General features: G+C 38.8%; 1 protein-coding gene across 1 annotated transcript in view; it reads right to left on the bottom strand.

Annotated features, from left to right (window-relative positions):
* LOC109842662 (clathrin heavy chain 1) overlaps positions 1 to 12594 on the bottom strand; it is a 21063-nt gene that overhangs the window by 5278 nt on the left and 3191 nt on the right. Inside the window, exons 3-19 of the mRNA XM_020411510.1 lie at positions 6048 to 6136; positions 5851 to 5929; positions 5609 to 5736; positions 3778 to 3876; positions 3573 to 3681; positions 3318 to 3397; positions 3004 to 3231; positions 2840 to 2905; positions 2256 to 2372; positions 1691 to 1888; positions 1436 to 1552; positions 1241 to 1300; positions 897 to 983; positions 659 to 742; positions 445 to 579; positions 292 to 354; positions 113 to 217 (exon numbers count right to left, since the gene is read on the bottom strand). Coding sequence (XP_020267099.1) covers positions 113 to 217; positions 292 to 354; positions 445 to 579; positions 659 to 742; positions 897 to 983; positions 1241 to 1300; positions 1436 to 1552; positions 1691 to 1888; positions 2256 to 2372; positions 2840 to 2905; positions 3004 to 3231; positions 3318 to 3397; positions 3573 to 3681; positions 3778 to 3876; positions 5609 to 5736; positions 5851 to 5929; positions 6048 to 6136 — 1844 coding nt within the window. The remainder of the gene's footprint in view (positions 1 to 112; positions 218 to 291; positions 355 to 444; positions 580 to 658; positions 743 to 896; positions 984 to 1240; positions 1301 to 1435; positions 1553 to 1690; positions 1889 to 2255; positions 2373 to 2839; positions 2906 to 3003; positions 3232 to 3317; positions 3398 to 3572; positions 3682 to 3777; positions 3877 to 5608; positions 5737 to 5850; positions 5930 to 6047; positions 6137 to 12594) is intronic.

The raw sequence follows: 12594 nt of genomic DNA, 5'->3' as shown, positions 1-12594 counted from the left end.
TCAAACCCCCCCCCCCCCCCCCCACCCCCCCCCCCCCCCCCCCCCCCCCCACCACCACCAAAAAAAAAAAAAAACCCAAAATGAACCCAAAAAAAAGAACATGTGAAGGTACCTGCACAATTATCTGAAGATTTCCTCTCAGATTTACAAGCAATAGGTCTTTCATGCACTCTAGAGCCCACTCCTTTGAAAGAGTCCCAAAAAACTCCACAAGAGCCTGGAAGAACAGGTCGTCAAACTTAGTTTAACAAATAGGAGGCAGAACCATTAATATCAATGCCAGCTACAAACCTGTGGCTCAATCGCATGAGTATTCACAATGACACGCTTAATATCAGGCAATTCTGAATAATGCTGCAGTAATGAGATGGTGTTAACCCTGTAAAATCTCCCAAAATATGAATGGACATAAAATTTAATTGACACACAAAACGAGAGTTCAACCTGAAGAGCACGGATATACAAGCCAGCCTTCTCACATAGCTGACCTATCCTGGGACGATCATAGTGACTGAACATCCCATTGGCTAATATAGCATCCGCAACATTTGGGTACGTCACAAGATTGATCTCCAGCACCTGTTCCCACACACATATGTAAGTGCAATCATATGGAAAATTAAATATTACAGGAGATGAAATCTTGCAGATATCTTACCTTTGTTTGAAGGAAAGCATGTTCTGGAAGATTTGGTTTCAAGACATCCAACAGAAATGCTGTTGCCTCTCTGATCAAGTTTCTCTGCAATATAAATGCGAAGACAGAAAACATCACTACATCAGGAATATACTTAACTAGGCAATAAACAAACTTCATCAGAACGTATACAGAAAAAACTCGCACAAACTATCATAAGTTCACGTAAGGTACATGAGAATGATTATTGCAGTTAAACCTGAAGGAAGAGGTCTGTGATGGTATTATAGTCAAGTGGACAGCCTCCCTCCATTTGGGACATCATAAGAGCAAAATTCACTGCACCCTGCCAGAAAAAATTTCTATTGAGAATGGAACTGGATCAAATTGAAAAGTAAATAAAGCTACTGATTACACAAGTAATTGGAAAATAAATTTAAAAAAAAGACAGGATGCACAGTATTTCCATGTAGGAGAGTGCCTCAACAAAAGAAAGTATTAAGTTAAATTATGAAAAAATCAAAACCTAGTAAAATTGTTAGGAGTGTCGTAGTTCAAAAGTAATATGGTCATACTTAATGGGGAACATTGAAAATAAAATACCTGAGGATCTGATCTCAGAATGGTCTGGAGGAGGAAAAGATAATCTGGCGTGTATCCAACCTGTACCAGACAATAGAAAGAATCCATCATGAGAGTCCAGCTTCGTTCAAAAATTATTTGTACAGTCAGCACAATGTCTCCATGACGAATACAACAGAAGAAGTCACATTCATATTAATGAGATATGTCTGTCACCTGCTTTGAATATATCAGGATCTTGTCAAACTCCCTTCTTTCAGCAAACGCCGCAACAACTTTCGGAGTAGCTCTCGCTTTTATGTATATTTTCAGAGCAAGGTCATTGTCAACAGTCTGTAACAGAAAGAAGAAGACAACTTATTAGAAATGATAAGAACACCAGAATAGCTTCCGTAGGAAACAGTAAGTGATTTTAACTATCTCAAAATCTAACTGTATTGAAGGTTTAAAGAAAGAAATTTCAACTCTTACCTTTACTAAGTCACCTAGCTCTTCGCTACACTCAAGCTTGTCTTCAGCTAACCAATTTTCCAAAAGATTCTTCTTGTTCTGATTTACTACAAGACGAGATAACTCCAAAGATTCAAATGCATTCAGTTTTCCCTTTGTTAACAATGTCCCAAAGTATTGCAACAGTGGTGGTGTTTGCCCAGCTTGCACAGGAACACTCTGTGTTAAGCCCAAAAAAAGAAGAAAAAAGTGAAACCTGTAAGACTAGCTTTTCTTCAACAAAAAATTTGCACAACAATATCAATTATTTTTTAAAGTAAATAGAACATGTACAGAATCTGTCTTGCAAAAATCAGCCTACACAGATACCTAGGTGGCCACCTAAGAACGCCAGGCACTGCAGTTAAGCGGCCACCTGGGTATCTGGGAGGCTTAGGAAGCCCCTCGGATGCCTACTATTCGCATCTAGCATGTTTCAGAATGCTGTTCAGGATCCATAAGCAAGATAAAGCACAGTACTTAAAAGAAAAACTGTGAATGGAAGGGGGAAACTGAGCTGCAAGCAGGACAGGATCGAGATAAAAACCTGAAATTTGGCAACAGTCTCAGGAGTCCTAAGGATTCCTTGTGGAGACTCTGCAGCAAGCTCGGCAGCCTCCTTATACTTTGTCTGGGAAAAGAGTTCTTGAAATCTTTGGACGACCTAGAATGCAAAATGATGATGAACAAGAAGGTTAATATAAGAAGAAAATCAGCAAAATACCAGGAAGCAAGTAATGCCAAATGTTAAGATTACAGAAACTGTATTAATTAAAAAATGAGTTAAATTGTCACTACGAAATACAACAACTGTGAGTAAATATGACAAGGTCTACAGCATATGAACATAATTTATATAAAAACAAAATAATTGCAATATGAGTGTGCCCAACATCAAGAAGTTGATTAACCAACATGGAAACCAGCTTTAGCAAGTACTGAACATACTGAATATATGAAGCGATCATAGTCAAAAATCACAAGCATGAGGTCATCAGAGAGATACATTTGAATCTACTCATAGAATCCAACTGGCTTGTTCTTTCCAAAAAGGACAACGAAAACCTACAGTATCCTAACTTTGGCTATTCACAACCAAGATGTGTGCAAGGGAAAAATTAGAACACTGACCAAATTCTCCGCCCCTGGAAGGTTTCCTCGTTTGGCAAGATTAACAGCAAGCTCCAAATTGTTCAGCTGTCACAGATGCAAGGAGATTCTCAATGAGACATTTATCCCAGGTGTACTGGAAGAAAAAAAAGGAAAAGGAATTTATTCAAAAATGAAAATATTACCTGACCGCTGACAAAGGGTACAAGAGTTGCTTCATTAACGGTTGCGAGAAGAACCTGCCCTTTTCTGTTGATAGCATAAAAGCCACCAATAGACGAAGCTTCTGCAGTTAGAAATATAGGATCCGGGCTAATACGATTTCTGTAGACTGCAGTAGCAGTCTCCAGATCATAGACAAATAGAAGACCAAGTTTTGTGATGACATAAATCAACCCATATTTGTGAGAGATCTGCAAAATAGATTTAGGATCAACATTTCAAGACTGTAACACCATGTTTCCAGATCAAACACAAAATTAATTTCCTCAACAGGTACCTGCATAGCTACAGGAAAGTCATCAGCAAAATCAGGCGGGAAGAACAGATCTGCTTGTTTTTTTGAAAAGCCCGGTTTGCCTGGAAAGATACACGGCAAATGAGGAGTGCCAAAAGGAAAAAAGGAAAGAAAAAAGTTCTGTACAATAATAGCATTTATGAGCTTCTCCTTTAAGAATGAAAATTTATCATATGTGAAAGATAAACAAGTGGACACAGAGCACTATAAGAGATGAGTAAGGATATGATGGGTTACCTGGCTGTGCACCAAGTTCAATCACATGCAACTTCGAAGTAATCTGTCCAGCATTGGTAGTCTTTGAAGCAAAGGAAATAAGAATAGAATCTTTATCATTTCCAGCAACCTGTAAAATCAATACGCATGAAAAGTGAAATAAGTATAAATAAAACAATGTAAGCATCAGTTTTATAAAAGTTGAAGATGGATAATGTCTCCTCACCTTAATCGATGCAAATGATGCAGCATGAGCCTCTAAAGCCTGACTACGTTGTTGATCCACTGAGAAAAGCTGCATATTTCCTTTAACCAGTTGTGGTCTCTACATGAAATATTGAGGGGTGGGAAATTAGGAATAATACAGAAGGATGAAAATTCATAGATGACTGAAGTGAAAAAATACAAAGAATGAAAATGAAGGCAAAAGTATCATGTCACAGGAATCAAGTTTACTAAATCCAACAGCCAAAAGAATGGAGTTTGATTCTGCCAAGGGATTCCTTCTAAGTATGGACTTGGAGATGTGGAAAAAGAAAGGATTGCATTCACCCCTTCAACAAGGATTTCTGCATTTAAGCTTAGTACAAGTGCAGATTGCACTAGGTTCTTATAATTAGGATCACGGCTTGTAGGCAGTGGATCTCTCCTTTGCAGGTCGGAGGATGCTATGTTCTTTTTTCACAGAAGAATCTTAGTACAGTAAATTTGCGTACACACCAAAAGGCAGTTGTGCCCTAGGGCACCAACAGGCTAGACTTTAAGAACAGAAGTATTCTGGTTTTTAAAGGAGGCAAAGCCTAAATTCATTCTATTAGTGAAAGGGTTTGAGCTGAAGCCTGCAGAAAGTCTCATTGAGCACAAATTCCAACCTTAAGTTCGTGGGGGATGTCCCGATAGTTGAGCGTTGCTCAAAGGCCATTCTACGCCTAGAGGCTCAACTGAGGTTCTTAGAGGCTTTGGGTCGAGCCGACATCCCAACGCAGATCGTGTCGTCGCTTGAGGACATCCGGGCCGAAGAAGCTAATAAGTATGAAGCAGCTCAGCGTCATATAGCTGAGAAGGAAGTTCGGGCGGAACATCTACAGAAGTTGCATGCTCAAAAACAGGCTGGGCTAGCACTCTCTAATACTTCTTTAGAGAATTTACGAGAGAAGATCATTGCCACTGAAGTAGAGTTGGCTAGGTTGAAGGCTCAATTCAAACGAGAAGAAGCCATTGTCATTGAGCTCAATGTCAAAAGCGCAACCTCTCCCCATAAAAATCATAGATCATCTACTTAGATATAACAAACAGACAGCATAGTCGTCGCTCCCTCCCTCTAATCGCAGCTAGCAGGCCACATCAACTTCAGATGAAATTAACACTGTTGTTGGTGATGGTGGTATTGGTGATGCTGACATAAAAAATGATGAATTTGCTAACTCTCAAATGTGTGAACTCACACGAATTGGGCTGTCATCATGACTCATGAGGCTTCCCACATAAGCTTTCTCTATGCATAATATTTTGGGGATCTCCTAATTGTGCATGCTTTTAGAACTTATATATAAAAATAGAAAGCTTGATGATGTCTATAGGTTGATGAGTTATAGCTGGCTATAATTAAAGTCATTTGTATCTAGATAGATCATACCCAACAATTTAGCGCAATTAGTGGAGGGAGCAGGAGTTTTGGCCTTTTTTTTTGGGGGGGGGGGGGGGGTTCTAGCCCACATGTATGAATGCTTCATGCGTTATTGACTACATTTGCTATCTGAATTAGGGTAACCTGCTGCGTGTTGTATTTCATGTTATGTGCATATGTGTTGATGTGATATAAATTGTACGGTATGCCCCCAGATAGGATAAACGATGTAGCATAAGCCAGGGAAATTGATTGTTTTGTCAAGTGTTCTTTTTACCATTATTTGGTGGTGGGATCAGTGGCCATAAGAACCATGTTATATATGAAGTGTACAACAATTGCAAAACTTCATTGCCTCATTTAAAATGTAGACCTCGTGCCATAAGACTCTTATCATTTATATTATGCCACTGATGTGCGTCTCACATACCTCAGGAGAACCAGGTGCGATTCCGATCAGAACTAGCCATTTTTCAGAAGGGTCACAGCGGTAGTTAATGATCTGGTTGTTCGTCAAATTAGCTGTTCTATCAAACATCTTTACAGGCTCAGAGTCACCTTCATATGAAAACAAATAGATACACAATAAGTGTCAAAAATAATTAAAATGGTGAAAGAAAGGTTCCAGAAGAAGATAACAAATACAATTCCATAGCAAAAAATCAGCTTTACCTTCTATTGACCAATGATAAACTGATGATTGAGTGACCAACCCCAGCACTTTTGGAGTGACCCATTTCCAGAAAACAACCTGTACATGTTTAAAATGCAAAAGACTGAGATCATTAATCTAGAAAAAAAAAAGGCTGACACCAAACAACAGCATCAATGGATACATTGATAAACAGGAATACCATAAACAAAATTACCTGTTCTGGCATCTGATGCGATTTAATTTTTGTCTTCTGCTCAATATTGAATATTTGGAGATGATCCTGAGTAGTCCCAGGTATTTGGGCTACATATGGACAAAATAAATTATAAATAAATAAACAATAATATAAATAAAAATGTCACGTACTATATGAGAAGGTAAGAAAAAAGCAGAGGACAGAGTCTTGTTAACTGAGAAGATCGAAAGGTAGCAACTAGCAAGTAGAAAGGATAGGACATAATTGTCATCAGAAAGCTACAGCAAATTCTCCATTTATGTGTTCGTTGATGGAAGCATAGTTAGAAATTAGATTCTTAAAGGTCTAATAAATAGAGATAGCACTGTGCATTTCCAACAGAATTAGAGGTAAAGATTGTTAGTCATGGTGCTAAACTATCTTCATTAGCTCACATCTACTCCTCCCATTCCCTCCCCCTCCAATTTCAGTCCCCATACTCTTTTGTGCCCATGTCCGACGCCAGACATTTGATGAAAGAGCTAGGTTACCCGGACGCTTCATCTAAGTTGTTGTACCCATGTGTGACACTTCTCGTATCTGTGTCTGTGTCTCGTGGACACTTCTTGAATACATATAAACATTTATTTAGACATGTCCTCAATATATAACACATGACACATGTTTTAGTTAAAAAACTCATGATACGTTTCTTGAACGAATTATTGTACACTTAAACCTCAAAATTATGCAACTCGTTCGACTCAGGACATGTTCGTGTTAGCACATGACTAGTTCATAAGTATGATTTTAAAGGGTCGTATGTGTATCTAGCTCAAAATTGAGCGGTTTTCTATTTATAATCTACTCAATATACAAACATAAAAAATGGTTAAAAGATTTTAATTCTCATAACATGTGTATAAAAACAATATCGATTTCATATACATTAGTAACTTAAATATGTATGTATATAGTCGTGATCCTGTATCATAAATTTTACAATTTTGTCGTGTCCCATATCTGCACCCATGTCCATGTCCACATCTGTATCCGTGCAACATAGTGAAAGAGCTAAAAGGAAGTATATTGAAGCCCTACATTGATTCTATACCACTAAAAGCTCTCCAATAAGATAACCACCATAGATGGATTACACCATGTAGTGCATTTGTGACATAGAAGATATGCACTACATCCACCAGAAGTCCTCTAAGCAAACTTTTACCATGCAATAGGCTCAAGGTTATCGATAGCGGATAGCTTCGCGTAGCGGTGAGGCATTGCTAGGGCTATTTAGGGCTATTACGGCAAACTAGCAGTAAAAAGCACAAAATTAAATAGCGGTCTAGTTTAGATATGTGTAAATACTAAAAAAATTAAAGAAAAATCTAAAAAATCCGTCAAATTAAGTTAATTAGGTATTGGGTTAATGGGCTGTGACTCGTTAACCATACCCCTATTTGTATGATTATATATATATATCTCTCTAGTATATATATATAATATATATATATACTATATATATATATATATATATAATACTAATTATATATATACTATTAATATATAATATATATATATATATGATATACTATAATATACTATATAATCCCTAAGCTATCTTAATAAATTTATCAATTAGCGGTTTTGCTCTCTTTATCTCTTCTAAGCATGGTATGCTGAGCAAGCAACCCTAACGCTATTCCGCGCCGTCAAAATCGCTCAATCCAAAAACCGTAGCCGCCGCCAGCGCATCTTCCGCCTGTCGCCGCGCCGCCCTGCTGCGTGCTAGGCTCCTGTTGCCGCCGCGCCGCTTGCGCCTGCCGGCCTACGCGCTGATACTGGCGCCGGCATTGCCCCCGTTGTTGCTGCGTGCTGCTGCGTGGTCATCTGTTGTTGCGCTACTGCTACTGTTGCTGCTGCTACTGTTGCTGTTGCTTCTCCTCTCATGGCCTCGGATTGGTGATTCGAGGCCACATATGACCCGATTTGGTCATCTATTGCTGCCTACCTACTGCTCTGCCTCTATGTTTTTCAGATCTGGTATATGTTCGGCTGAAATACCATCTTACTACTGATCTGCTCTTAGTTTATGTTTAAAGAACAGATCTCTACTACTGCCATAGCTATTTGACTACTACATGTCTATTATTATTGTGCAAAAATGACTACTACTACAATGTCAGAAATCTCCTCTACTCCTCCCTCTGCTGCTGCTGGTGAGACTTTTGCACCCAAGGTAGTCTTGGAGACTACAATAAAATTGAATGGCACAAACTATCTGCTCTGGGCACAGGCTTTCAGCATCTTCATTGGTGCTCAGAGCAAACTCTCACATTTTTTGGTATCTCCACCTCCCACCACAGATCCCACCTATAGTTCCTGGTTCTCGTCTGATTATTGTGTTATGACTTGGCTTCTCAATAGTATGAAAGCACGGATCAGTAGCAGTGTTATGTTCTTAATCACTGCAAAGGAGATGTAGGATAGCCTGAAGATTATGCACGTGAATGAGAAGAATGCTTCCGTGTATTTAAGATCTATGAGCGATTGTTTGCGCTCAAACAGGGAGATAGGTCAGTTCCTGAGTTCTTTGGTGAGTTAAAGGGACTGATAGACGACCTGAAGATGCATCAGCTACTGCAGGCTGATGCAGTGACATTGTTGGGATATCGTCGTAACCTGACAGTGTCCAAGTTTCTTTCTGAATGGCACTCTACCTTACAGTCTTAGGTGAGAGGATAGATATTGGGTGGAGATACTATCCCCTTACTGACTACTACATTCTTCAGAGTCATGCCGGTCTCTACTGGTGTTACTTCTGATACTATTACACCGTCTCCACCTTCAGTGGATCAGTCTGTCATGTTCTCTAGTCGAGGCAGAGGCCGCGATCATGATCATGATTCAAGGGGGGACGTGGCTCCTTTGGTGGGAGATGGGACGATTCTGATAGGGGCTCGTATCAGTGTGGTCACTGTGGGAGGACCAATCATGTTTCTGAGAAGTGCTAGGAGAAGTTTGGTCGTCCTCAGTGGGCTCAGGTGGCTAACGCCGAGTCGACTCGTTCGTCTATTTCTGCCACTACTTCTGGTGGTCTAGCTGTTATTGTTCTTACTGTTCAGATTTTTTAGGCAGATTATGAGAGATTACGCCAGATAGAGCTCTCTCAGAACAGTCATTCTGCTACTCATGCATCCTCTTCAGGTATGAATGTTTACATAATTTCTCCTTACAAACCCTGTGTACTAGATTCTGGAGTCTCATCCTATATGACAGGTATAAAGGATCACTTTGTATCTTTACATCTTTCTGATAAGTTTCCCTCTGTATTGTTGATGGTACATTTTCTCCAGTTTGTGGTGATGGAGTAGTTCATGCTACCTCCTCTTTGAAACTAACTGATATGCTATATATTCCTAAATTCCCTGTTAGCCTATTATCCATTAACAAGTTTACAAAAACAATAACTATAAAGTCACATTTTCCCCTCTTATTGTGTTTTTCAGGACCTAGTAACTGGGATGACGATTGGTTCAAGGCATGAGAGAGGAGGTATGTACTATTTGGACGACAGTGTGCCGGATGCTGGTCTTGTTACATCACAGCCTGACTCTACCTTACTGTGACACTGGCGTTTGGGTCATCCTTCATTGTAGAAGCTTAGATCGGTAGTTTCTGTTTAGCCATCTGTTTCTTCCTTAGGTTGTGAGTCGTGTGAACTGTGTAAGCACTATTGTGCTACTTTTCAGAGTCATGTCGATAAACGCAGTAGTTTTGCGTTTGAGTTGGTTCATTCTAATGTCTAGGGTCTTATCGTGTTCCCTCTGTGAAAGGCTTTCGATATTTTATTGTCTTTGTTGATGATTTCTCGCGCATGACTTGACTGTATTTGTTAAAAGAGAGATCTGAGGTCTCGCATGTTATTGAACTTTTTTATAATGAAATAAAAACCCAGTTCTCTACTTTTGTTCGTATCATTCGTACTGATAATGCTTTGGAATATATGAAAAATAACATTTCAAAATTTTGTGCACTTAATGGTATTATTCATCAGACTTCTTGCTCTCACACTTCACAACAAATGAAGTTGCTGAGAGGAAGCATAAGACATGTTCTAGATGTTGCTAGAACAACCCAGTTCTCTACTTCTGTTCGTATCATTCGTACTGATAATGCTTTGGAATATATGAAAAATAACGTTTTAAAATTGTGCACTTAATGGTATTATTCATCAGACTATTGCTCTCACACTTCACAACAAAATGGAGTTGCTAAGAGGAAGCATAAGACATGTTTTAGATGTTGCTAGAACACTGATGATACATATGAATATTCCAGAGTATTTGTGGTCTGATGTTCTCACTGCCTGTTATTTGATTAATCGCATGCCTTCCTCTGTTCTTGAAGGTTTAATACCATTCAATTGTTTTTATCCTGATAAAAAATAATTTTTTGTGATTCCTCACTTCTTTGGTTGTACGTTTTGTTCAAGATTTGACAACTGGTTTGGATAAATTGTCTTCTAGATCCATTAAGTGTATTTTTGTTAGATACTCATGTACTCAAAAAATATATAGGTGTTATCATCCGTCCACCAGGAAATATTGTGTATGCTGATGTTACCTTTTTTGAGTATGTCCCATATTTTTCCTCTGATTCCACTATTGTTGACTGTCCACAGGTACTACTACCTTGTTCTGCTCCTACTACTATTCCATTATCTGTTTCTGTGACTCCTGCACCAAAGCCTTTAGTGACAAACTCTCGTCGTCCTAAAGTACATGCACATGTCTCCTGGTGACTCTTCATCTCCAGTTGCATCTCATGTTAAGACTTCTATCTCTTCTAACTTGGATGTCCCTATTGCTCTTCAAAAAGGTAAACGGTCTTGCCCGAAATATCCTATCTCTCTTTTTGTCTCTTATGACTGTCTCACTCCATCCTTTTGTCAGTTTGCTTTGTTCTTGTCCACTGTATCTATACCCAGGTCACATGAGGAAGCTATGTTAGTACCAGCCTGAAAACAGGCTATGGATGAGGAGATGGATGCACTGCTTTCTAGAGGGACTTGGGATTTGGTCTCTTCCTACTGGAGCGACTGTGGTTTGTTGCAGATGGGTGTATACCTTAAAATATCGTCCTGGTGGATCTGTTGACCGATATAAAGCTCGCCTGGTTGCTAAGGGTTATACCCAGACATATGACATTACTATTTTAAAACTTTTTCTTCAGTTGTTTGTCTCAACTCCATCAGAATTCTTTTCTTTGGCTGTTAATATGGATTGAGCAATGTACCAACTAGATGTAAAGAATGCTTTCATTTATGGTGATTTGAACGAGGTTTATATGAAGCAACCTCCTGAGTATGTTGCTCAGGGGGAGAATATTATCTACAGACTGAGGAATCTATAGGTTAAAACAGAATCCTCGAGCTTGGTTTGATAAGTTCAGCAATGTTATTTATAGTGTTGGTTTCCAACGCTGTCAGTCTGATCACTCTATCTTTTTTCGACGCACAACAACTGGTTTGATTATTTTAGCCATATATGCTGATGATATTCTGCTGACTAGGAGTGATTCTATTGCCTTAGCAGAGACTAATGAGTATCTAAATTGTCACTTTATCACTAAGGATATAAAAAAACCTAAGTATTTTCTTGGGATTGAAGTTGCATATAAAAAAACATGACATGTTATTGTCCCAAAGGAAGTATGTGCTAGATTTACTAGAAGCAGGTCTCTTGGGATGCAAACCTGTAAGCACTCAAATGGAGGTAAATGTTAATTTGTGACGTGATGATACATCTCTACTAGATGACGTTGGATGATACAGGAGATTGATTGGGAAGTTAATCTATTTAACAGTTACCAGACCTGATATTACCTTTGTAGGTGTACTGAGCAGGTTTATGCACAAACCTAGAGAGGTTCATTGGATAGCTGTTCTGAAGATTTTGACATATGTCAAGAGTTGTCCTGCTAAGAGATTGCTATATAAGAAGCATGAGCATACTTGCATTTCTGCTTTCTTTGTTACTGCCTATGCAGGAGATATTGGATACCGAAAGTCAACCTCAGGATTCTGTATTTTTGTTGGAGGTAATATTGCGACTTGGAGAAGCAAGAAACAAGATGTGGTATCGCAATCTAGTGCAGAGACCGAATATAAAGCAATGACTCACACTGCTTGTGAGATGATGTGGCTACAAAAGTTTATGACAGAACTTGATTTTGTTCAGCCTGGACCCATACCTATGCATTGTGACAATCAGTCTACCATTTACATTGCTCAGAGTCGTGTTTCATGAGAGGACAAAACATATTAAAGTTGACTGTAATTTTATCAGAGATGCTTAGAAGAAGAAGATAGTCTCTCATATTCACTCCATCCTCATAACAACTTGCTGATATTCTTACCAATACTATTTCTTCAAAGGTATTCTCTACTATATGTGACAAGCTGGGCATGATGGATATCTATACTCCAGCTTGAAGGGGAGTGTTAAATTAAGTCTATTGAGTATTAGGTTAATGGGTTGTGACCCGTTAACCATACCCCTATATATATATATATATATAT

Source organism: Asparagus officinalis, chromosome 5 (assembly GCF_001876935.1).
Source record: "Asparagus officinalis chromosome 5, Aspof.V1, whole genome shotgun sequence".
NCBI lineage: Eukaryota > Viridiplantae > Streptophyta > Magnoliopsida > Asparagales > Asparagaceae > Asparagus > Asparagus officinalis.
This window is presented reverse-complemented; position numbering and strand designations above follow the sequence as displayed.